At 41.8% G+C, this 20,697-nt stretch overlaps 1 protein-coding gene across 1 annotated transcript in view; it reads right to left on the bottom strand.

Annotated features, from left to right (window-relative positions):
- sh3rf1 (SH3 domain containing ring finger 1) overlaps positions 1-20,697 on the bottom strand; it is a 159,166-nt gene that overhangs the window by 51,470 nt on the left and 86,999 nt on the right. Inside the window, exons 3-4 of the mRNA XM_078394858.1 lie at positions 2,615-2,890; positions 1,468-1,563 (exon numbers count right to left, since the gene is read on the bottom strand). Coding sequence (XP_078250984.1) covers positions 1,468-1,563; positions 2,615-2,890 — 372 coding nt within the window. The remainder of the gene's footprint in view (positions 1-1,467; positions 1,564-2,614; positions 2,891-20,697) is intronic.

Raw genomic sequence — 20,697 nt, 5'->3', positions numbered from 1 at the left:
GGGAGCAAGCAGGTCAAAAGGGCGGGTTTGTGCGCCCAACAACATTCATCTGCTCTCCTTCAGAATAATGCTGTCAGGTGTTCTGCGTTCACTCGTGAGGGAAAATAAAGACTTAGTTTAAGGTGTGTGCTGAAGATGACAATTCAGACTGGTCGACATTCCTTCTTTGCCACATGGATCATTTGTCTAGCTTTAATGCTCATTTGAGTTCCTTCAGAACTTCTGGCAGCACAGGACCCACAGGAATTCCAAGCCAAATTTGAATTATGATTCAGAGATGACAGGAGCATCAACAATTAAGATTTTAGGTGGCGCTTGAATTTGCAATGGTAGAAGTGCTGGAGGACGAAGGCATGAAGATCGAACCAGATAATTGAACCAAATAAAGGAACAGTTGTCAAACTCGTACTTTATCACAAAGTTAATATAGTTACATCCCAACGCTGAATAATTCATGCTTGAAAATGCACTTGACTGAATACAGAAGTAGATAAAGCTATGTTTCAATGAACTGAATTTAATAAGTACTTGTCTGCCCTACTTTTACTGCTGTCGTGACTGTGGTCCCAGGCAGACAGGAATAACATGAATAAAGTCACATGCTGACTGGTGTGATGCACAGAAACAAGCTCATCCCAGCTGTCTCATATGATCTGCATTAACCCCTAACTGGAGCCTGAATGCCAGCTCTTCTTGTAGTGGTGTGATTGAGAAAAATGCAAAAAGCTGTTTCTGACTCTGCTGCAGTAAAAGTTCTACTTGGTAAGACAAACAGGCTCCTCACCACAAGGGGCAGTACAGTGACGCAGCAGTGGTGAAATCCAAAGTTTCCTTTTTGGAATGTATTTACCCTGTATCCCTTGAATTTCCATCTTGAATGTTCCCATTATGTCAAGATTGATGCACAGTTAAACAGTTCTTTCCTGTCCACCTTTGCTAAATAACTAAAGTTGGCCTTAACTCAAATAAATCCACTGACCCTCCGCTTCCAAACCCCTGATCCCGCCACCTGGATCTCATTGACTCCTGAGCTCATGAAGTCCTGACCTCCAACACGATCTTACCCCATCCTTTAGTGTGGCACAGTGGCGCAGCTGGTAGAGCTGCTGCTGCACAGAGCCAGAGACCTTTATTCGATGCTTGGATGGACAGTCTCCCTGTGACTGCATGGGTTTTGTCCCGAAGACATGTGGGTTTGTCGGATAATTGGCCACTGTAAATTGGCTCTAATGTGTTGGGGTTGGATGAAAAAGTGGGACAACATCGAACTCGTGTGAACAAGTGATCGATGGACAGCGTAGACTCGGTGAGCGTAATGGGCTGTTTCCTTGCTATATTCTCTAAACTAAACTAAAACCAAGAACCATTTTAGTACCTTGACTAAGAAGCAAATCCTTCCTTTTACAATAAAAGTGCGAACGGAATATTTACTAATGGATGTCCTAGCTACTGAAAAAAAACACTCACCTCAACATATGAAATGGGGAATATTCCTATTTTGTCTCCCAACATTCCTTCAGCCCAGTTTTCATCCACTCTGCGTATCACTGTCAAGATATCATCCTGAAGTGAAAAAAAGTTGCAAGTTTACCAAGAAAACCAACAATCCTTTTTCACAAAATAAATAAAACCTATCACAAAGCTGCACATTGCACGACAAGATTGGGGCAGTATTTTAAAACACATGAAACTTACAGCTCACGGTCTGTTTTCCCAGGGTAGAGGATTCTAAAACTAGAGGGCATAAGCTTAAGGTGAGAGATTTAAGAGGGATCCTGAGGGTTGCTTTTTCACTCAGAGGGTGATCCATATCTGGAAACAGCTGCCAGAGGAAGCGATTGAAGCACTTACAATAATAAATTTTCAAAAACATTTGCACAGATATATGGATAGGATGGGTTTAGTGCACTATGGGCAAAATGCAGGCCAATGGGACTGCCCAATATGCCAAATTGGTCTGCATGGACGAGGTGGGCCATAGGGTTTGTTTTCATGTTTTACAGTCAATTGAAGATGTCAGTCCTTCACACAGACCAGACTTCCTACCATTGAATCCATCTACACTTCATGCTGCCTGGGAAATGCAACTAACACAATCAAAGACTTGTCCCACCCCAGTCATTCCTTTTTCTCCACTCCTGTTGGGCAGAGGATACAGATGCATGAAAGCATGCACCACCAGACGTTTTATTCTCCCCTCTGTTATCAGGCTTCTGAACGCTCCTTCCATAAGCTATGGTACAGTGCAATTCATCTCTAACCTATTGTAGACACTGGACTTTGTCTCTGGAACTGATATGCTACAATGCTGAGAATTATATTCTGCACCTTCTATCTTTCCCTTTGCTCAATCTACTGAACTTGAGTTTAACTTGATTGCATTGATTTATGCTACATCTAATCTATTTGGATGGCATGCAAAATAACCTTTTTACTGTACCTCTGTGCACGTGACAATAATAAACCTAAACCTAGGACTCTATGACTCAAGTAAAATGCACGATTGACTATTTTGATTGCTATCTAGTGATAGGCATTAGAATAGACGAGGCACAATTTCATTTAGATGCTGCAACAAACAAGGATCAGTGGAAATAGAAAAGGAGGCTCTCACCTTTGAGAACGGTAAGCAGTCTTTGTCTGCTTCCTTGTCTTTCACTTCAAAGTCATAAAGTGCTTTGCACTGTGGCGGAGGCTGAGGTAACGATTTAATGATCTGAACAAAATTGGTGGGGAAAAATCCATGGACACCATTGACTTCCCCATGATACCAATTCTCATCCACTTGTCGTCGTAGGATAATAATGTCACCTTTATTGAACTTGAGATCACCAGGCTCCTTTCCTTCATAGTTGTAGAGAGCTTTGGCACACGGTAGTTGAGGTATACCCTGCAACACATAAGGCAAATCGTGTTTAGGGTTTGTTAAAGGAAAATCCTCTTTAGCTATCTCAATGATTTTTTATGAGATAACAGAGTGGGTCAAAAGGAAATGCAATTGGATGTGGTATTTCAAAAGAATGGACACCATCAATATGGTGGATCTTAATGAGGGCTGTGGAATAAATAATCTGTAAAAGCAATTTGTAGTAGTGAAAGATGGTTTCTTGGACTGAGTGATCCACAAGAGATTTTTTTCCAGGGGTCAGCAATGGACTATTTTTCTTAATGTATGTTCATGACTTGCACAGGTGGAATTTAAAAGCCAACTTACTTCTGAAATTTTCAGATAAAATACAATAATTTCATGATTCCAGCCATTGTCAGTGATTTTTTAATTGTAGTTAATTTATTAGCCATGTATGTAAACATACAAGGAGTTTGATTTGGCAACAGTCATACAAAAAAGCAACAAGATACATACACATAACCACATAAAAATTAAACATAAACTTAAACAGCCATAACGGCATGTGAGAATCCCCAGGTCACACACCACAAGTGGAGACCCACAGCCATCAGTTCAATGTCCAGGCTACACACACACGCTCCTTCACCGTGATGTGGCCAGAGTTGTACCGACTGTTGTCACTCTCTCTGCAGTCCCTGTCAGCCCGAACAGTCAGAAAGTCATCCACATATACTAGATTCCGGGATGTCCTCATGCAGCCATGTCTCTGCAAAATACTGAGATCACTGCACTCACTCCGAGTCCTCACCAATGCAGGCAGCACGTCCATCTTGTTTTTTCGGCGACCTCACAGTCGGGGCGATCGAAGCTCCCGCAGTTGACGATTGAAGCTCCCGCATCGGGGCGATCGAAGCTCCTGCGATTGGAGCTCCCGCAGTCGATCCCCAACAAAGGGACTGCCAGCTCCACGATGTTAAAGCCGCAGTGCAGACGGAGATATGATGAAAAAGTCTCATCCCCGTCAAGGAAAGAGATAAAAAAGGTTTCCCCCAAACCCCCCCCACGTAATACAAAAACTAAAAGTACACTAAAAACGTACAAGTAAACACAGACCAAAACAGCAAAAGAAGAAAAAGACAAGACAGGCTGTTGATGAGGCAGCCATGTACGGCGCCACCCGGTGGTCAGATTTCCACATCCATATGCCAATCCTTTGCCCACTTTCCCAGTTAATCTAGATCCTGCCGTAACCTTCTTTACTGCCCATCAATTTTGGTGTCATCCGTTAACTTACTAATCATGCCACCTTCATTCTTATCCAATTCATTAATATATATACAAACAAGGGACCCAGTACCAATAACTGTGGTGCACCGAAGATAGACACAAAGTTCTGGAGTAACTCAGCAGGACAGGTAGCATCTCTGGAGAGAAGGAATGGGTGATGTTTCGGGTCCAGACCCTTCTTCAGACACTCTCGACCCGAAATGTCACCTATTCCTTCTCTCCAGAGATGCTACCTGTCCCGCTGAGTTACTCCAGCACTCTTTGTCTATCTTTGGTTTAAACCAGCATCTGCAGTTCCTTCCTACACATCTACTGTGCACCATTGGGCCAGGCCTCCAATCTGAATAACAATCTTCTACTACCACCCAGACTCCTTCTACCCAGTTAATCACAAGAAAAGATTTTGTTTTATCTAACCTTTGTTTGCCTTGCTAAGTTTTCCTTGAAAACTTCAATCATGTCAGTCCCAAAACTTCTAAATTAGAGGAAACCAATTTTATGTTGAAGGACTTCTCAAAAATGAATCCTTGTTCTACAATTTTCTAAATGCTTGGAGCTTCTAAATAACTTTCGGACTCTAGTGTTCAATTGGCAATTTGGATAATAAAGCATGAATAATGGCAGATATCATTATGTGATAAAGATTTTTCTCTTGCATTTTATTCAATGCCCTCTCTATATTGCAAATAAATGACAGTTGCCATTTGGAAAATAAGTCAAAAGACTTGTGCTACTTCAGATTATTTCACAGCCTTCAATCAGAGGAAGCTGAAATATGTGCATGTCAGCATGATTTATAAGTAGGAAACACACTGAATTGCAAATGTAAAAAAGATAGCTGGAAGCAAATGCAAGTTATGTAGCACAGACTGATCTACTTAAATCAGAAAATCTGAAACCTGTGTTGGAAATGAATACTTGTTAAATACACACAGAGCTAACAAATATTAACAGATGTAAAAACACGTTGATACTAATGTAACCTGCTTTTTTAATAAACTTTGGGACTTTGACAGAGACTTTGTAAAAAAAACTAAAATTGGAGGGAAAAGAACCCCTTCACAAAAAAGCCACAATAACACAATAAAGGTTTGCATACGGTTGGAAAATTGAGAACAAATCACAAATCATGCAAATGTATTATTACTTTATATTCAAACTGCTTATGAGCAAATGTAATTATTTTCTTGGCATCAGGCTTAGAGGAGGGTGGTGTTGGCAAGTTTTAATGTAAAGCCAGATGGAAAGAATAACCTCAAACAGAACAAAAATAAATGTTTATTTACCAGTCTTTACAAAAACAAATTACAGTTCCCTCCATAATATTTGGGACAAAGACCCATCATTTATTTATTTGCCTCTGTACTCAACAATTTGAGATTTGTAATAGAAAAAATCACATGTGGTTAAAATGCACATTGTCAGATTTTATTAAAGACCATTTTTATACATTTTGGTTTCACCATGTAGAAATTACAACTGTGTTTATACAAAGTCCTCCCATTTCAGGGCATATAATGTTTGGAACACATGGCTTCACAGATGTTTGTAATTGCTCAGGTGTGTTTAATTGCCTCCTTAATGCAGGTATGAGAGAGCTCTCAGCATCTAGTCTTTCCTCCAGTCTTTCCATCAACTTTGGAAACTTTTATTGCTATTTATCAACATGAGGACCAAAGTTACATAGAAACATAGAAAATAGGTGCAGGAGGAGGCCATTCGGCATAGCAGCGCCATTTATTGTGATCATGGCTGATCGTCCCCAATCAATACCCTGTGCCTGCCTTCTCCCCATATCCCTTGATTCCATCAGCCCCTAGAGCTCTTAAATCCATCCAGTGATTTGGCTTCCACTGCAGAGAATTCCACAAATTCACAACTCTCTGGGTGAAAAAGTTTTTTCTCACCTCAGTTTTAAATGTTGTTTCAAGTTGTGTCAAAGAAGCCATTATGAGACTGAGAAACAAGAATAAAACTGTTAGAGAAATCAGCCAAACCTTAGGCTTACCAAAATCAATTGTTTGGAACATCATTAAGAAGAAAGTGGGCACTGGTGAGCTTACTAATCGCAAAGGGACTGGCAGGCCAAGGAAGACCTCCACAGCTGATGACAGAAGAATTATAATAAAGAAAAATCCCCAAACACCTGTCCGACTGATCAGAAACACTCTTCAGGAGCCAGGTGTGGATTTGTCAATGACCACTGTCTGCAGAAGACTTCATGAACAGAAATACAGAGGTTACACTGCAAGATGCAAATCACTGGTTAGCTGCAAAAATAGGATGGACAGGTTACAGTTTGCCAATAAGTACTTAAAAGAGCAACCACAGTTCTGGAAAAAGGTCTTGTGGACAGATGAGACAAATATTGACTTATATCAGATTGATGGCAAGAGCAAAGTATGGAGGAGAGAAGGAACTGTCCAAGATCCAAAGCATACCACCTCATCTGTGAAACACGGTAGTGGGGGTGTTATGGCCTGGGCATGTATGGCTGCTGAAGGTACTGGTTCACTTATCGTCATTGATGATACAACTGCTGATGGTAGTAGCATAATGAATTCTGAAGTGTAGAGACACATCCTATCTGCTCAAGTTCAAACAAATGCCTCAAAACTCATTGGCCATTGGTTCATTCTACAGCAAGACAATGATCCCAAACATTCTGCAAAAGCAACAAAGGAGTTTTTCAAAGCTAAAAAAATTGTAAATTCTTGAGTGGCCAAGTCAATCACCCGATCTGAACCCAATTGAGCATGCCTTTTATATGCTGAACAGAAAACTAAAGGGGACTAGCCCCCAAAACAAGCATAAGCTAAAGATGGCCTGGCAGAGCATCACCAGAGAAGACACCCAGCAACTGGTGGTCCATGGATCACAGACTTCAAGCAGTCATTGCATGCAAAGGATATGCAACAAAATACTAAACATGATTACTTTCATTTACATGACATTGCTATGTCCCAAACATTATGGTGCCCTGAAATGGGGGGGACTATGTATAAACACAGCTGTAATTTCTACCTGGTGAAACCAAAATGTATAAAAATGGCCTTTATTAAAATCTGACAATGTGCATTTTAACCAAATGTGATTTTTTTTCATTACAAATCTCAAATTGTGGAGCACAAAGGTAAATAAACAAATGATGGGTCTTTGTCCCAAACATTATGGAGGGCACTGTACTTTTCTGACCCAACCACCTGGAAATTGCCCCACACATTTCGTTTAAACTTTTCTCCTCTAACCTTAAACTATGTCCTCTCATATTTGATATTTCCATCCTCGCAAAAAGGTTCTACCTTATCTATCCCTCTCATAATTTTATACATTATTTTTCCACTATCAATTAGATAGACCATCAATGTAGTAGTGTTCACAGGCGCCTCTATCATTATTAATCTAGACCTGACTTCAAACCACTACCACCCAAAATATATAATTAAAATGTGACATTTTATTTTAAAAGGTATTTTATTTGTGGAATATGAAAATATTATTAGTTCATGTTTAAATTGACAAGTGCAAATAGCACTAAACATTTTTTTTTCACAACAGTATTTCAAAAAACTATATCACCAACTCCATCATCACTTAAGATTGCCTCCTTTTACAATCCTATTAAACTGATGCTGAAAACCACAAAGAAATCTGGAGAAATCTTATAAACCGTGTAGTCCAAGGCAAACAATGTGAGCAGCTGCAAAAGCCTCAAACCTTGGGGACTACTTGAGGGAAACAAAAAGCAATTTGGGCAACACTAATAGAGGATTGCTGAAAGTCTTTACGATTCAATTTATTGTAGAAGTGTTGTGTGTGTGCGCTGGTTACTTGTTGGTAGACTATACAAAGAGATAAAAGTTCCCATAATGCACATGGAATCAGTCAGTCATGGGGGATGGGGGATGGGGGATGGGGGACGGTGGAGGCAGCACCTTAGGTTTCCAGCCATTTTGCCCAACATCTACTTCACAACTATTACCCTCAGCACCCTAGCCATGGCGATGGCTATAACAGTCCTCAATGGCCAGCTGCAGCTGGGACGTGAAAATAGTGTCAAAACCTGACGGCTCTTGCATATGGACTCAATTGGGTGTTTCTATGCATTCTGATCTTAATCTGGGATTGTACTGATGTATGGCAATAACCTTACTGATCTGTATGCAAAAAAGGAATTTGGGATTGCCATTGGGAAGTATAGGAGACCATATTGAAGGGGCGTGGCTGTGTTCTGCAGCTGCAGTCTCTCTGTCTTTTTTTTGTTTTTTGTCTATTGTCATCGTTTAATGTACGTTTTGTTCTATTTTTAACTCTGTGTATGTGGGGGGGTTGGGGGAAACCTTTTTTCTAATCTCTTCCTCAACGGAGATGCGACCTTTACCGTGTCGTATCTCCGTTCGCGCTACGGCCTCACATCGTGGAGTCGGCGGCCTCCAGCTGGGATCGACCTTGAAGACTCCGGTCGCAGGGCCTGGACTTACCATCTCGGAGGCTTCGGCCGTGGGCCCTGCAGACCGCAACATCGGGAGTTCGCAGGTCCCTGGCTGGCGACCGGTTTTTGGGAGCTCCAGCCGTAGCAGCTTCGACCGCCCCGAAGCGCGAGGTACGATCGACCCGCTCGCAGGCCCTTCATCACCCTGCGTGGCTCGGCCGCAGCACTTTCCATCGCCCGGTGGGGGCTCAGGACTTTCATCGGCCTGCTCGGCTCGGCCCTGGGACTTTCCATCGCCCAGTGGGGGCTCAGGACTTTCATCGGCCTGCTCGGCTCGGCCCTGGGACTTTCCATTGCCCGGTGGGGGCTTCAAAAAGTTGGGAGCCTCGATCACCTCGTGGCACCACGGGAGAAGAATGAGGAGGAGATAAGACTTTGCCTTCCATCACAGTGAGGGTGTGCCTGGAGCAATCACTGTGATGGCTGTTTGTGTAAAAATTGTATCTGTGTGTCCTGTGCTTTTTGTTGTCTACTGCCGGACCCTGACGTGAGAGGACGCTGGCGTTGTTTATTCGCCGCTTTTCCGTTAGGATAGTTTGTCTGTTTGTTTTTATGTTGATTGTTTTTGTAAAGCGCTTTGAGCACCGGATAAGGCGCTATATAAAATAAATGCTTATTATTATTATTATTATTATATCTTCAGGAGTGGGAAAACCGTAACTTCCAGGTTCAGGAACAAGTTCTTCCAAATAATCATCAGGCTCTTTTTACGCTACAAACACCAACTAAACTACGAAATATCTTGGTTGTACTCAGGACTTTGGGCTTTTGTTTTGCACTAATATAGTTTTTAACAATTTATTGATTTTTTTTGTTTATTATGTTCCCAATGTGTACCATGTTTACAAGCCTTGTTACACTGCTGCAAAAAAAGACTTTAATTGTTCTGTTTCTGGTACGTATGACAATTAAGCACTCTTGACTCTTGATCTAACAACTTCATAGGTTGAACAGTTGGAAACATCAAGTATTTGCCAAGAGGCTTTTGTAAGATGGCAGGGCAATCACACTGCAAACTTGTGAGCTGTTCAGAGATAATTTTAGAACACTATTCAATAAGAGACCTAAAGAAATGGATAAATAACACTTTGTATAAAGCAAGAATCGCTGCTGGAGATACCATTAAATAACAAAGTCAGCTATGGTAATATTAAAATTTAGGAGTGGTGGTGCTTTAGGAGTGGTTGGGCTTTGAAATATCAACTTGCTGGTGAAAAGCTACATGGATCACCTAAGTAAACGATAAGACTTCACACTAAATCAAAATAACCTCATTAATTAAAAAACATTCTTTTTTTTTAAACCTCATGGCAGATGTATGACCAGAAGCAAAGGTCTTGACTGATCAGCAGTCCATCACAACTTGCATGCTGGAGGATGGAGTAGATAGTCACCTTCATCATCAGACAAATGAGTGGAAGCAATGGAAAGTGGATTTTTGTGTCAAGTTGATGGTGGTGGTCAAAATTGAAAAAAAAAGATACTGCAACTACTTGGGTTTCAGGCAGATAAGGGTACAGAACAAATCAGGCCAACCAGTAAACACTGGGAGGGGTTTCCAGCCTTGAAGAGTGACTAGAATCCTCCACACGATGAGGCAGTGGTCATATTCAAGCTTTTCAGAACAGGGAGACATTTTACATGTTCAAGTCTGAACTAAAGTTGCCTGCTGCAAATTATACCTTTGGAGATTTGAAGGAATCATTAATCTGCAACAAGATGGTCCATGGAACAGGAAATACCCAGATTGAGGGAGCGCCCATTGACAGACACTGAGGAAGGTGCGTCAATTCCCGTAGCGGTCTAAAACCAGAGTTGATGAATTGGGCAGCAGTGTCACAGAAGGAGAAAAAGCGACAAGAAAAGTGCCGAAATATTGTGGCCGTCAGCATGAATTGTAGAAGAAATGCCCAGCAATGGAAAAAGATGCTTCACACATATGCAAAGTGAATCACTTCAAAATCCCAATGCAGACAAAGCACGCAGAAGAATGTAGTGGGGTAAAGCCATTCATAATGTCACACAAAGTCTATCAGACATCTGAGGGAGAATATAGTGAGATCAAAGTCCTGTCAATTGAGAGCGAACATGTGAACAGACTAGAGATGGAGAAATACCCACACATTTTATTAATGCAACAGGCATGGAAGGTAAGAGTGGTATAATTCTGGAGTGTGGTATGAAATGTAATCTGATTACCAAATTTGCAAGGAAGTTTGAAGAGTCAAGCCAAGAACTAAGGACATTCTGTGACTGTGACATGTTTGTGGTGGTACTGCACATCAAATGAAAAATGCAAAGATTGTTAATATTACAAAACAGACATGGGTTTTACTTTGCAAACTGTTCACTAATCCTTGGTACATAGACACAGAATCACAGCATCTCTGGAGGAAAAAAATACAGTGACGTTCGGGTCGGGACCCTTCTTCAGTCTGAACACCCGCTGCCTGACCCTCTGAATTGCTCCAGCACTTTGTGTCCATCTTTGGCATAAACCAGCATCTGCATAGGAGGAGTAGGAGCAAACTTTGGCAACTTGGAAAGAAGCAGTGGAAAGGTCTGATCTACTTGAGTCGGAGTTGTTGAACTACTTCCCTCAATCACCAAAGTTGTGCCCACAATCAAAGATAGAGCTAAATACAGCTGCCTCACAACGCCAGAAACGCTAGACAAAACTAGCATGAATGGGCGATAGATGGATGGCATGAACTCAGTGGGCCGAAGGGCTTGTCTCCATTCTGTACCTTAAAACTAAAAGGATATCTAGGGAGAGAATATTTGTCTGAAGAAAGGTCCTGACCTGAAACATCATCTGTCCATTTAACTCCACAGATGTTGCCTGACGCATTGAGTTACTCAGCATTTATTGTTTTGCTCAAGATTCCAGCATCTGCAGTTCATTGTATCTCCATTTAAACAGGTGATCGATGCTCAGTGTGGACTCGGTGGGCTGAAGGCCCTGTTTCCATGCTGTATCTATAAACCATCTCTAAACATAAGCTAGAGTTATATTTGGTAGCACTGGCTATCATATAACCTATTTAGTTTATTTTATAGTTTCTTCTAATAGCTTGTTTTTTAGTGTTTTCCATTTTATTAGTTGTAACGTCCCATAGTTTCAATAAACTTTTAAAACAAGACCAGGGTTGTGCTGCTCTTGAGTCTTGACTAGGATTAACCAACTGGACAGCTTCAAGGTGAAATATCAATGATAAGACTTTGAACACGTTACCCGAAAACATAGCAGCAAATCTTTTCACAGCCAAGTGAAAAAACTATCTGCTGACAGTCAATTCTTTCTTTTTGAACTTTCTTAAATAGATAACCTTCAGGCAACCTTTTTTTTAAGCCAGCGTTTTCAAGCCAAAGGTTCAGACTGGCAGACACACTGTCCAGCTGAGGTTGTAACAGCCAAAGACCACATCTCTTTGTGAAAGAGTTTGCAGCTAAATGGGAATATGCTCATATGTGCACTGTCACCACAGCCCAACAGACAGAAAATGCTGTAAAAACAGCTGTCACTTCTGAGAAAGGCAAAAGGAGCACACAAAGAGAACTTGGCCAATGTCAGTGATCAGTACTAGCACAACCCGGGATAACACTGCCAACAGCTGCACAGTTGCCAAAGCCAAAAATTCCAACTGAAATAAGTAAAGAGAGAAACGGAAAAACAATCTTCCTTCGACAAAACAACAGCCGAGATATGATCTCTTAAACTAGTAATGTGGTAAGGACTCCACAGGGCGCATCAAGAGATGACCGCAGCCAACGGACAGTTGTCACAACTGCACGCTGGCACAACAGTAGAGTTACTGGCTTACAATGCCAGAGACCTGGGTTTGATCCTGACCACTGGTGCTGACTGTACGGAGTTTATACTTTCTCCCCATGACCGTGTGGGTTTTCTCTGGGTGCTCCAGTTTCCTCCCACACTCCAAAGAGACGGACAGGTTTGTAGGTTAATTGGCTTTGGTAAAAATTGTAAATTGTCCATAGTGTGTAGGATAGTGCTAGAGTATGGGGATCGTTGGTCGGCGCAGACTCAGCGGGCTGAAGGGCCTGTTTCTGCACTGTATCTCTAAACTAAACTAAAATGTGAGGAAAAGACCAAGGAAAGCATTACATATATCAGGAAATGAAATGGTCTTATCTGAGGAAAACGCTCAAAGAGGCCTGAGCTTTTGAAATCGATGACAAACTCACAGAAGATGCACCACAAGCCCGCGTCACGGAACAAGGAATATCCCAAGCCAACTGGCATAATTAGTTTGCACGCATAGTCTCATACAGTCTGGAAACGGGCCCCGCGGCCCAACCTACCCATGTCGACCAACCTGGCCCATCTACACTCGTCCCACCTGCTTGCGTTTGGCCCATTATTTAGGCCAAACATATTATTGTTATTCCATTACTTAGACACCAGACTGAAGAAAGATCTGAACCCAAAATGTCGCCTGTCCATTCCCTCCCTAACGATGCTGCCTGATCCACTGAGGTCCTCCAGCACTGTGTTTTTTTCAAGGTTCCAGCATCTGCAGTTCCTTGTGACAGCAGACAAATATTGCCTCAGAGTCATGCAGCACAGAAACAGGCCCTTCAGCCCAACGTACCCCTGCTGACCAAGATGCCCCATCTACACTAGTCCCATCTGCCTGTACTTGGCCCATATCCCTCTAAACCTTTCCTATCCAAGAATAGTGAAAGGTCTGGATAGAGTGGATGTGGAGAGGAAGTTTCCACTAGTGGGAGAGTCTAGGATCAGAGGCCATAACATCAGAATAAAAGGACATACCTTTAGAAAGGAGATAAGTAGGAATTTCTTTAGTCAGAGGGTGGTGAATCTGTGGAATTCATTGCCACAGAAGGCTGTGGAGGCCAAGTAATTGGGTATTTTTAAGATGGTTTACAGATTCTTAATTAGTGCAGGTGTCAGGGGTTATGGGGAGAAGGCAGGAGAATGGGGAAAAATAGATCAGCCATGATTGAACGGTGGAGTATATTTGATGGGCCAAATGGCCTAATTTGGCTTGTATAACTTATGAATTTATGAACACTAAGTGCCCCAATGCAACCCATTGCGTTTAGTTTTCAGCTGAAAAATCTCTTGCTCACTTTTCTTTGTGAAGTCAAGTTTAAATGAAGTGCTCATTTGGCTCTAGATGTACACAACATAAAACCATCACATTTCCCACACAATGGGGATTCTCCAAAGAATTGGATCAGTGTGTGGAATAATGATATTGCTGACACAAAAACATGGTTGAGTAAATGACAAAACTGGCAGCATCATGTTCCGGACTAAAGAAGTTTCAAACATGATAAAGGGAGATGCAATAGAGGAGGGGGAGTTGTAATTCTGATTAAGTATGATATTGAGGCAGTACCTAAGGGGATATCCTAAAGGGATTATCCAACAAAGCCATATGGGGTAGAATTTCAGAGTCAGCGAGTGATATGATTGTACAGACAAGCCCTTTGGACTTCCTTATGCATGTTGATCAAGAGAGCATATTCGGCTGGTCCTATTTGTTTGCATTTGGCCCATAGCCCCCTAAATCCTTCCTATCCATATATCTGTCCAAATGTCTTTTAAAAGTTGTAATTGTATTGGCTTTTATAGTTTCCTCATGCAGCTCATTCCAGATACTAACAACCCCCTGGAAGTCCTGTAAATATCTCCCCTCACCATAATCCTATGATCTCTAGTTTTAGAATCCTCCAATCTGGGAAATAGACTGTAAGCGTTCACTTTACCCATGCCACACATACTTAATAAGATCAGCCCTCAGCCTCCTACGCTCCAAAGAAATCCCAGCCTATCCAATTTTTCCCTATAATTCAAGATCCCACGGTGACTTCACTATCCTCTATGTCCTTCCTTTTTACTTATTTTGTACCTTGCTGACAAGCATAAATCCTTTCTATATCCTTGAGTGGTCCTGTCCTCTCCTACTTACCTTCTTTTAAAAAATGCCTTTGGATTCTCTATAATCTGACGCCTATGACCTTTTACGCCCCCCCCCCCCCCCCTCTGGCCCTGCCAATTCCCTGCTTGAGTTTTTTTCCTGTATTCCTCAAAGGCCCTGTCTTATTTTATCTTGCTAAATCTTACATATGCTCCCTTTTACTTTCTGACCACATTTACAACCTCTTGTCATCCAATGTTCCCTTCGGGTGCTATGTTGCCCCTCCTCTTTACTGCAATATACTGGTCTTGAACTCTGATCAGCAGGCCTTTAAACAACTCCCACATGTCTGACGTGGCCTTGCCCAGTAACCGCTGCTCCAAATTTACATTCTCCTAGCACTCCGGTAGGAGTCCGTTAGCACTCACACCGGTCATCTCAAAGTGCTTCGAGAGACTGGTCCTGCAGCACATCAAAGCCAGCCTCCCACCCACCTTCGACCCACACCAGTTTGCCTACAGAGCAAATAGGTCTACAGGGGATGCCATCGACACTGCTCTTCACACTGCACTGACCCACCTTGAACACCAGGGGAGCTATGTGAGGATGCTCTTCCTCGACTTCAGCTCTGCCTTTAACACGGTCATCCCGAGCAGACTGGTCACCAAACTTTCCGACCTTGGATTTTCCCAAACCATCTGCCAATGGATCAAGGACTTCCTGACCAACCGCCCCCAGACCGTCAAAATAGGCCATCACCTCTCCTCCACCATTACACTGAGCACCGGCTCACCACAGGGCTGTGTGTTGAGCCCCATCCTTTACTCCCTCTACACTCACGACTGCGCCCCCACCCATCCCACCAACACCATCATCAAGTTCGCGGATGACACGACTGTGGTTGGACTCATCTCAGAAGGAGATGAGACAGCCTATAGGGATGAAATCCAAAGGCTGGCAGCATGGTGTTCAGTGAACAATCTGGTCCTGAACTCCTCCAAAACAAAGGAACTTATAATTGACTTTAGAAAAACCAGTGGAGATTACGACCCACTCTACATCAATGGGGTCTGTGTGGAAAGGGTACCAGCTTTCAGGTTCCTGGGTACGCACATCGCAGAGGATCTTACCTGGTCTACCAACACCATCACCACAGTAAAGAAGGCACAGCAGAGACTCCACTTCCTGAGGATCCTCAGGAAAACCAACCTGCAGGAGAAGCTCATGTTGTCCTTCTATCGCTGCTCCATCGAGAGTGTGCTGGCATACTGTATAACCACATGGTATGCCAGCTGCTCAGAAAAGGACAGGAAGGCCCTTCAGAGGGTCATCACGACGGCCCAGAAGATCATCGGCTGCTCACTGCCCTCCCTGGAGCACCTGTTCAGACTACGCTGCCTCAGTAGAGCAGGCAAAATAATAAAAGATCCATCCCACCCCGGCCACCGTCTGTTTGTTCATCTGCCCTCTGGTCGACGTTTCAGGTCGATCAAATCCCGAACAAACAGACTTAAGAACAGTTTTTACCCCAGGGCCATACGAGAACTGAACACTACCTTTGCACTAGGCAACACCGTTAAAAAATCTTGTACTTAATATAATTGTATTTAATTGTATTTATGTATTTATTTGTTTTTGCATTTATTGCATATATGTTTGTACGCACCGTCAGGATTGGCTATTTTTTAATTTCGTTGTACTCGTTGCAATGACAATAAATGAATATTATTATTATTATTATTACTTGTCAAATAATGTTGTAATTTGCCCTCCCCCAATTTAGTACCTTCCTGCAAGGTCTCGTGTGGGTTAATCTGTGATTTATAACTATCTTAGGTTTTGATCAGTTACCAAAATGCTCATCCACGGTGAGCCACTGGTGGCACAGTGGCGCAGCAGTAGAGTTGCTGCCTTACAGTGCCAGAGACCCAGGTTCGATCCTGACTATGATGCTGTCTGTATGGAGTTTGTACGTTCTCCCTGTGATGGTGTGGGTTTTCTCCAGCTGCGCCATTTTCTTTCCACACTCCAAAGACGTACAGGTTTGTAGGTTAATTGGCTTTGGTAAAAAATGTAAATTTTCCCTAATGTGCTCGTGTACGGGGTAATCGCTGGTCGGCGCAGTCTCGGTGTGCCGAAGGGCCTGTTTCCGCACTTTATTTCTAAACTAAACTAAACCAAACCTTCCCACAATGTCTTGTGTGGGTAACTATCTTGACTTTTGATCAGTTACCAAAATGCTCAACCACTGAAAAGCCAGTCACCAGGCCAAGCTCATTTCCCAATATAAGGTCCGATATAGTTCCTCCTCATTGGGCAATCCACATACTCTTTCAAGAAACGCTCTTAAAAGCACCTAAAATTCTGCCCTGTCTAAGCCTCTTGTACTAAGGAGGTTCCAGTCAATATTGGGGAAGTTGTAGTCACCCACTACGAGAACCCTGGTGATTTTACAGCTCTCCATAATCCGTCTACTTATCTTTTCTTCTACCTCCCATTGGCTATTAGAAGAGCTATAGAATAACACCAGAATGTTTGCACCTTTCATATCATTGAAAGGCAAATAGATCACCACAAATGTGCTCGGCTGATGGGCCAGAATCTGTGTTATATGACTATGACTTTCTTTGACGAATGACATAGTGACAATTTAATTGATGGAATTATGTATATTCTCGGTGGTATTTTCAATACTGTCTTGTAATGTGGGGCGAGAATTGCAGCATAACAGAATTTGGGCACTTGCTACCAAGAATTTACACGATAGATACAGTCTAAATAGCCCAGAAAATTAATGCCTGAGATTTAGCTTCACCATACTTTACCTCACTATATGAAATTATTGTTCATTTCTTACTCCCTTGTGTGCTTGACAGGTTTTGCATTGAATGGTTAATCTGTGACTATTCCATCTTTCAGTGAATGGATTCAGTGTCACTGCACATAGGACAGCTAGTTAAAAACGGTGAAACCATTATCTGTGGACGATCTTTGGTTACTTTGGAAATGTCACATCTTGTAACACTTAATCACGTGCAAGGAAAATATCATGGACATTGAAAATCTGAGACAAAAGTAGAAAATGCTCAAAGTGCTCAGTGAATCACAGTAACTGTGGAGATTCAGAGTTAATATTTTGGGTGCAAGATCTTTCATTGCAACTGGAAAGGAAGCAGCTCAGTAATCACAATAACTGTCTATATTTGGAGTTACAGTTCCATGACCTTTCATCATATCTGGAAAAGTAATGAATAAAACTATTAAAACTGGTGATACAGTTTTTATTCCATTTCATGTTTGTAGTTTAATGGCTTCTGTAAATTGCTCCTAATGCGTAGGGAGTGGAAGTGAAAGTGGGATAACAGAACTAATGTGAACGGGTGATCGATGGTCGGCGTGTAAGTGGGCCGAAGGGCCCCTTTTCATATGTATTTTGCAATCAATCAATCAACCAATGTGATCATAATATCCAATTCACATTACAGATTCATTAAAATGTCCTTTTACCTACAAATACACACAGATTACGAAGAACAATAGTGCGCTGCTCAATATATAGATACTGGGAACCCGGAATACGGGTGCTGCACTGTAAGGAGTTTGTACGTTCTCCCCGTGACCTGCGTGGGTTTTCTCCGAGATCTTCGGTTTCCTCCCACACTCCAAAGACGTACAGGTATGTAGGTTAATTGGCTGGGTAAATGTAAAAAAAATTGTCCCTAGTGTGTGTAGGATAGTGTTAATGTACGGGGATCGCTGGGGCGGCGCGGACTTGGTGGGCCGAAAAAGCCTGTTTCCGGCTGTATATATATGATATGATATGATATGATAAATGCTGAAAAATCTCAACTTGTTGGATAGCCTCATTGGGCAGAGTTAACACTTCAGGTTAAATAGCTAGGCCAAGTCATTTCAGAATTTAGGAAGCTACACTTTGGGAGAGGAGAACAACATTTATTTCAGGAAAAAAATCAATAAATGGTATGTTAACTTATTGTGATGCACAGCTGAACAGAGAGGCTTGTTAATAATGAAGTCAAGGAGGCAGAAAGAACGGAGCAGAGTCAACCAAATGAAACAGATGAAGTCTCGGAAAGGTTCCTCAGTTACATTTAATGAAATTGCGCGTGGTCTGACTCAAAACACTTTCCTCCACACCCCGACCATGTACCACAAACGTTTTAAAGCAAGGTTAATTCACATTTTATAAAATAACGTCAGAAACATTTTAAAAGACATCCACCTGAAACAATAGACAGGAATACTTGCTAGAATTTTAACTGTAGCTAATGGTTTGATATCTTCCAACAATGGGATGTCCCAGGACAAATATCACTATGACTGTGACAACACTGCATAAATTCGACATTGGAGACACGAGGAGCTGCAGATGCTGGAATCTTGAATATAACACAAAGTGCTGGGAAAAAACAGTGGGTCAGGCAGCATTTGTGTATGGAATGGATAGGCGGCATTTCAGGTAGGGACTAGTTTTTAGGTCTGAAGAAGGGTCCCGACCTGAAGGGTCGCCTATCCATTACCTCTGTAGATGCTGTCTGACCTGGTGAGTTATTACAGCACTTTGTGTTTTATTCATATATTCAACATATTCTGCTTTTAATAGCAATACCGATATACCTTATTTATTTATTCACGGATCTGAATATTGCTGGAACTGCCACCAATTTGTTACCCATGCCTCACTGCCTCCGCCACTCATGAGTCAAGCACATTGGTGGGTTTGGAGCCAGGAAAAATAGCAGATTTCCTTCCCTGAAAGACATTAGTCAATTGGATGTCTTTTAGAAAACAATCCACCACCTACCATTACTGGGACTAGCTTTAATTAAAAGTTTAATTAACTGAATTTAAATTCCCCAAGTTTCATGATGGGATCAATGATCTGGAAATATGGCAGCTAGTCCAGTAACATAACCAAGAAGTTACCTTATCTCTTATCTTTGTATGTATGGATAAGAGTGTAAGTGAAATCAGTGATGTAAATATGAATATGGCAATTTTATATATTAGCACTAAAATTATTTAAATGCTATGTAAGCCAGCAGCAAGTGGAACTCTCTATTTAAGCTCATTTAGAAGACATGCTAAAACACAATACAGATTTAATACTGCGTTCTCCAAGTGTAATCACCTGTAATAGCACAAAAGACAACTCACGTGCCAACTCATATGCTGACTAAATATTTATAAGCGAAGCACCCAGACAAGCACAGGGTGAAGCATCAAGTTTATACAATATTGCTTTTGGCTCTATAGTTGAATCGCGCTATTGTTCCAACAAACAAAAAAGATTTTTTGGAATGCTGCTAAATTAAATCCAAAGCACAAAATAGCACCAAAATTCAAACCAAAGAAGAAATTTCACTTGGGAGCAGCTGGTAGGAGCAAACAAAGTAATACTTTGACAGTGGGGAACAGTGACCTCAGGTTGGTAACAAGACATGGAGTACTGGTCTACATGTAGACACATGCTGTGCCAGATGAAAGAGTTGACATTTTCAGCACTGAAGTTGAACAGGAATACAAGACAGATTACATGTGGTGAAGTGGAGTTTTGGACAGATGCTCTGTCGTGTTGAAGTGCCAGGCAAGATGATATGGTTTTGCTTAACTTATCAATCATAAACACAGCCTAATCTTCACTTTAAAGAACTAAATCAATGCAAGGAAACTATGGAAAATTGCTTGCACACATTTTTGGTTCTTGATTACTTTGACAATTCTTTACTTACACGCATGTAGCTCAAAGCATCATCCATGCCAGTTATTTCCTTTTTAACTGGCCTATCATTCTCGGCTACAATTCCAGTTGCGAAATGCCTTCAAATCTGTAAACTCACTGGATTGAAAACGGTTTTGAATGCTAGGTCCATTGCAAATTCTATTGGGGAATAGCTAAACTAGTTAATGTAATTAGAATATTTCACAATACCACATAGCTCCAGTCAATGTCAGCAAACGACATTGCACTTGACCTCACTGTAAGTCATCACAGATACTCTATTTAATACAATGAAGCTTATTTAAATGTCACAATCTTGATGCTCTCATCTCAGCAGCTTTGTGACAAGGGACAGAAGGGGAGAGAGGGGGGGGGAGAGAGGGGGGAGGGGGAGAGGAGAGGGGGGAGGGGGAGA

Source organism: Rhinoraja longicauda, chromosome 3 (assembly GCF_053455715.1).
Source record: "Rhinoraja longicauda isolate Sanriku21f chromosome 3, sRhiLon1.1, whole genome shotgun sequence".
Taxonomy (NCBI): Eukaryota; Metazoa; Chordata; class Chondrichthyes; order Rajiformes; family Arhynchobatidae; genus Rhinoraja; species Rhinoraja longicauda.
This window is presented reverse-complemented; position numbering and strand designations above follow the sequence as displayed.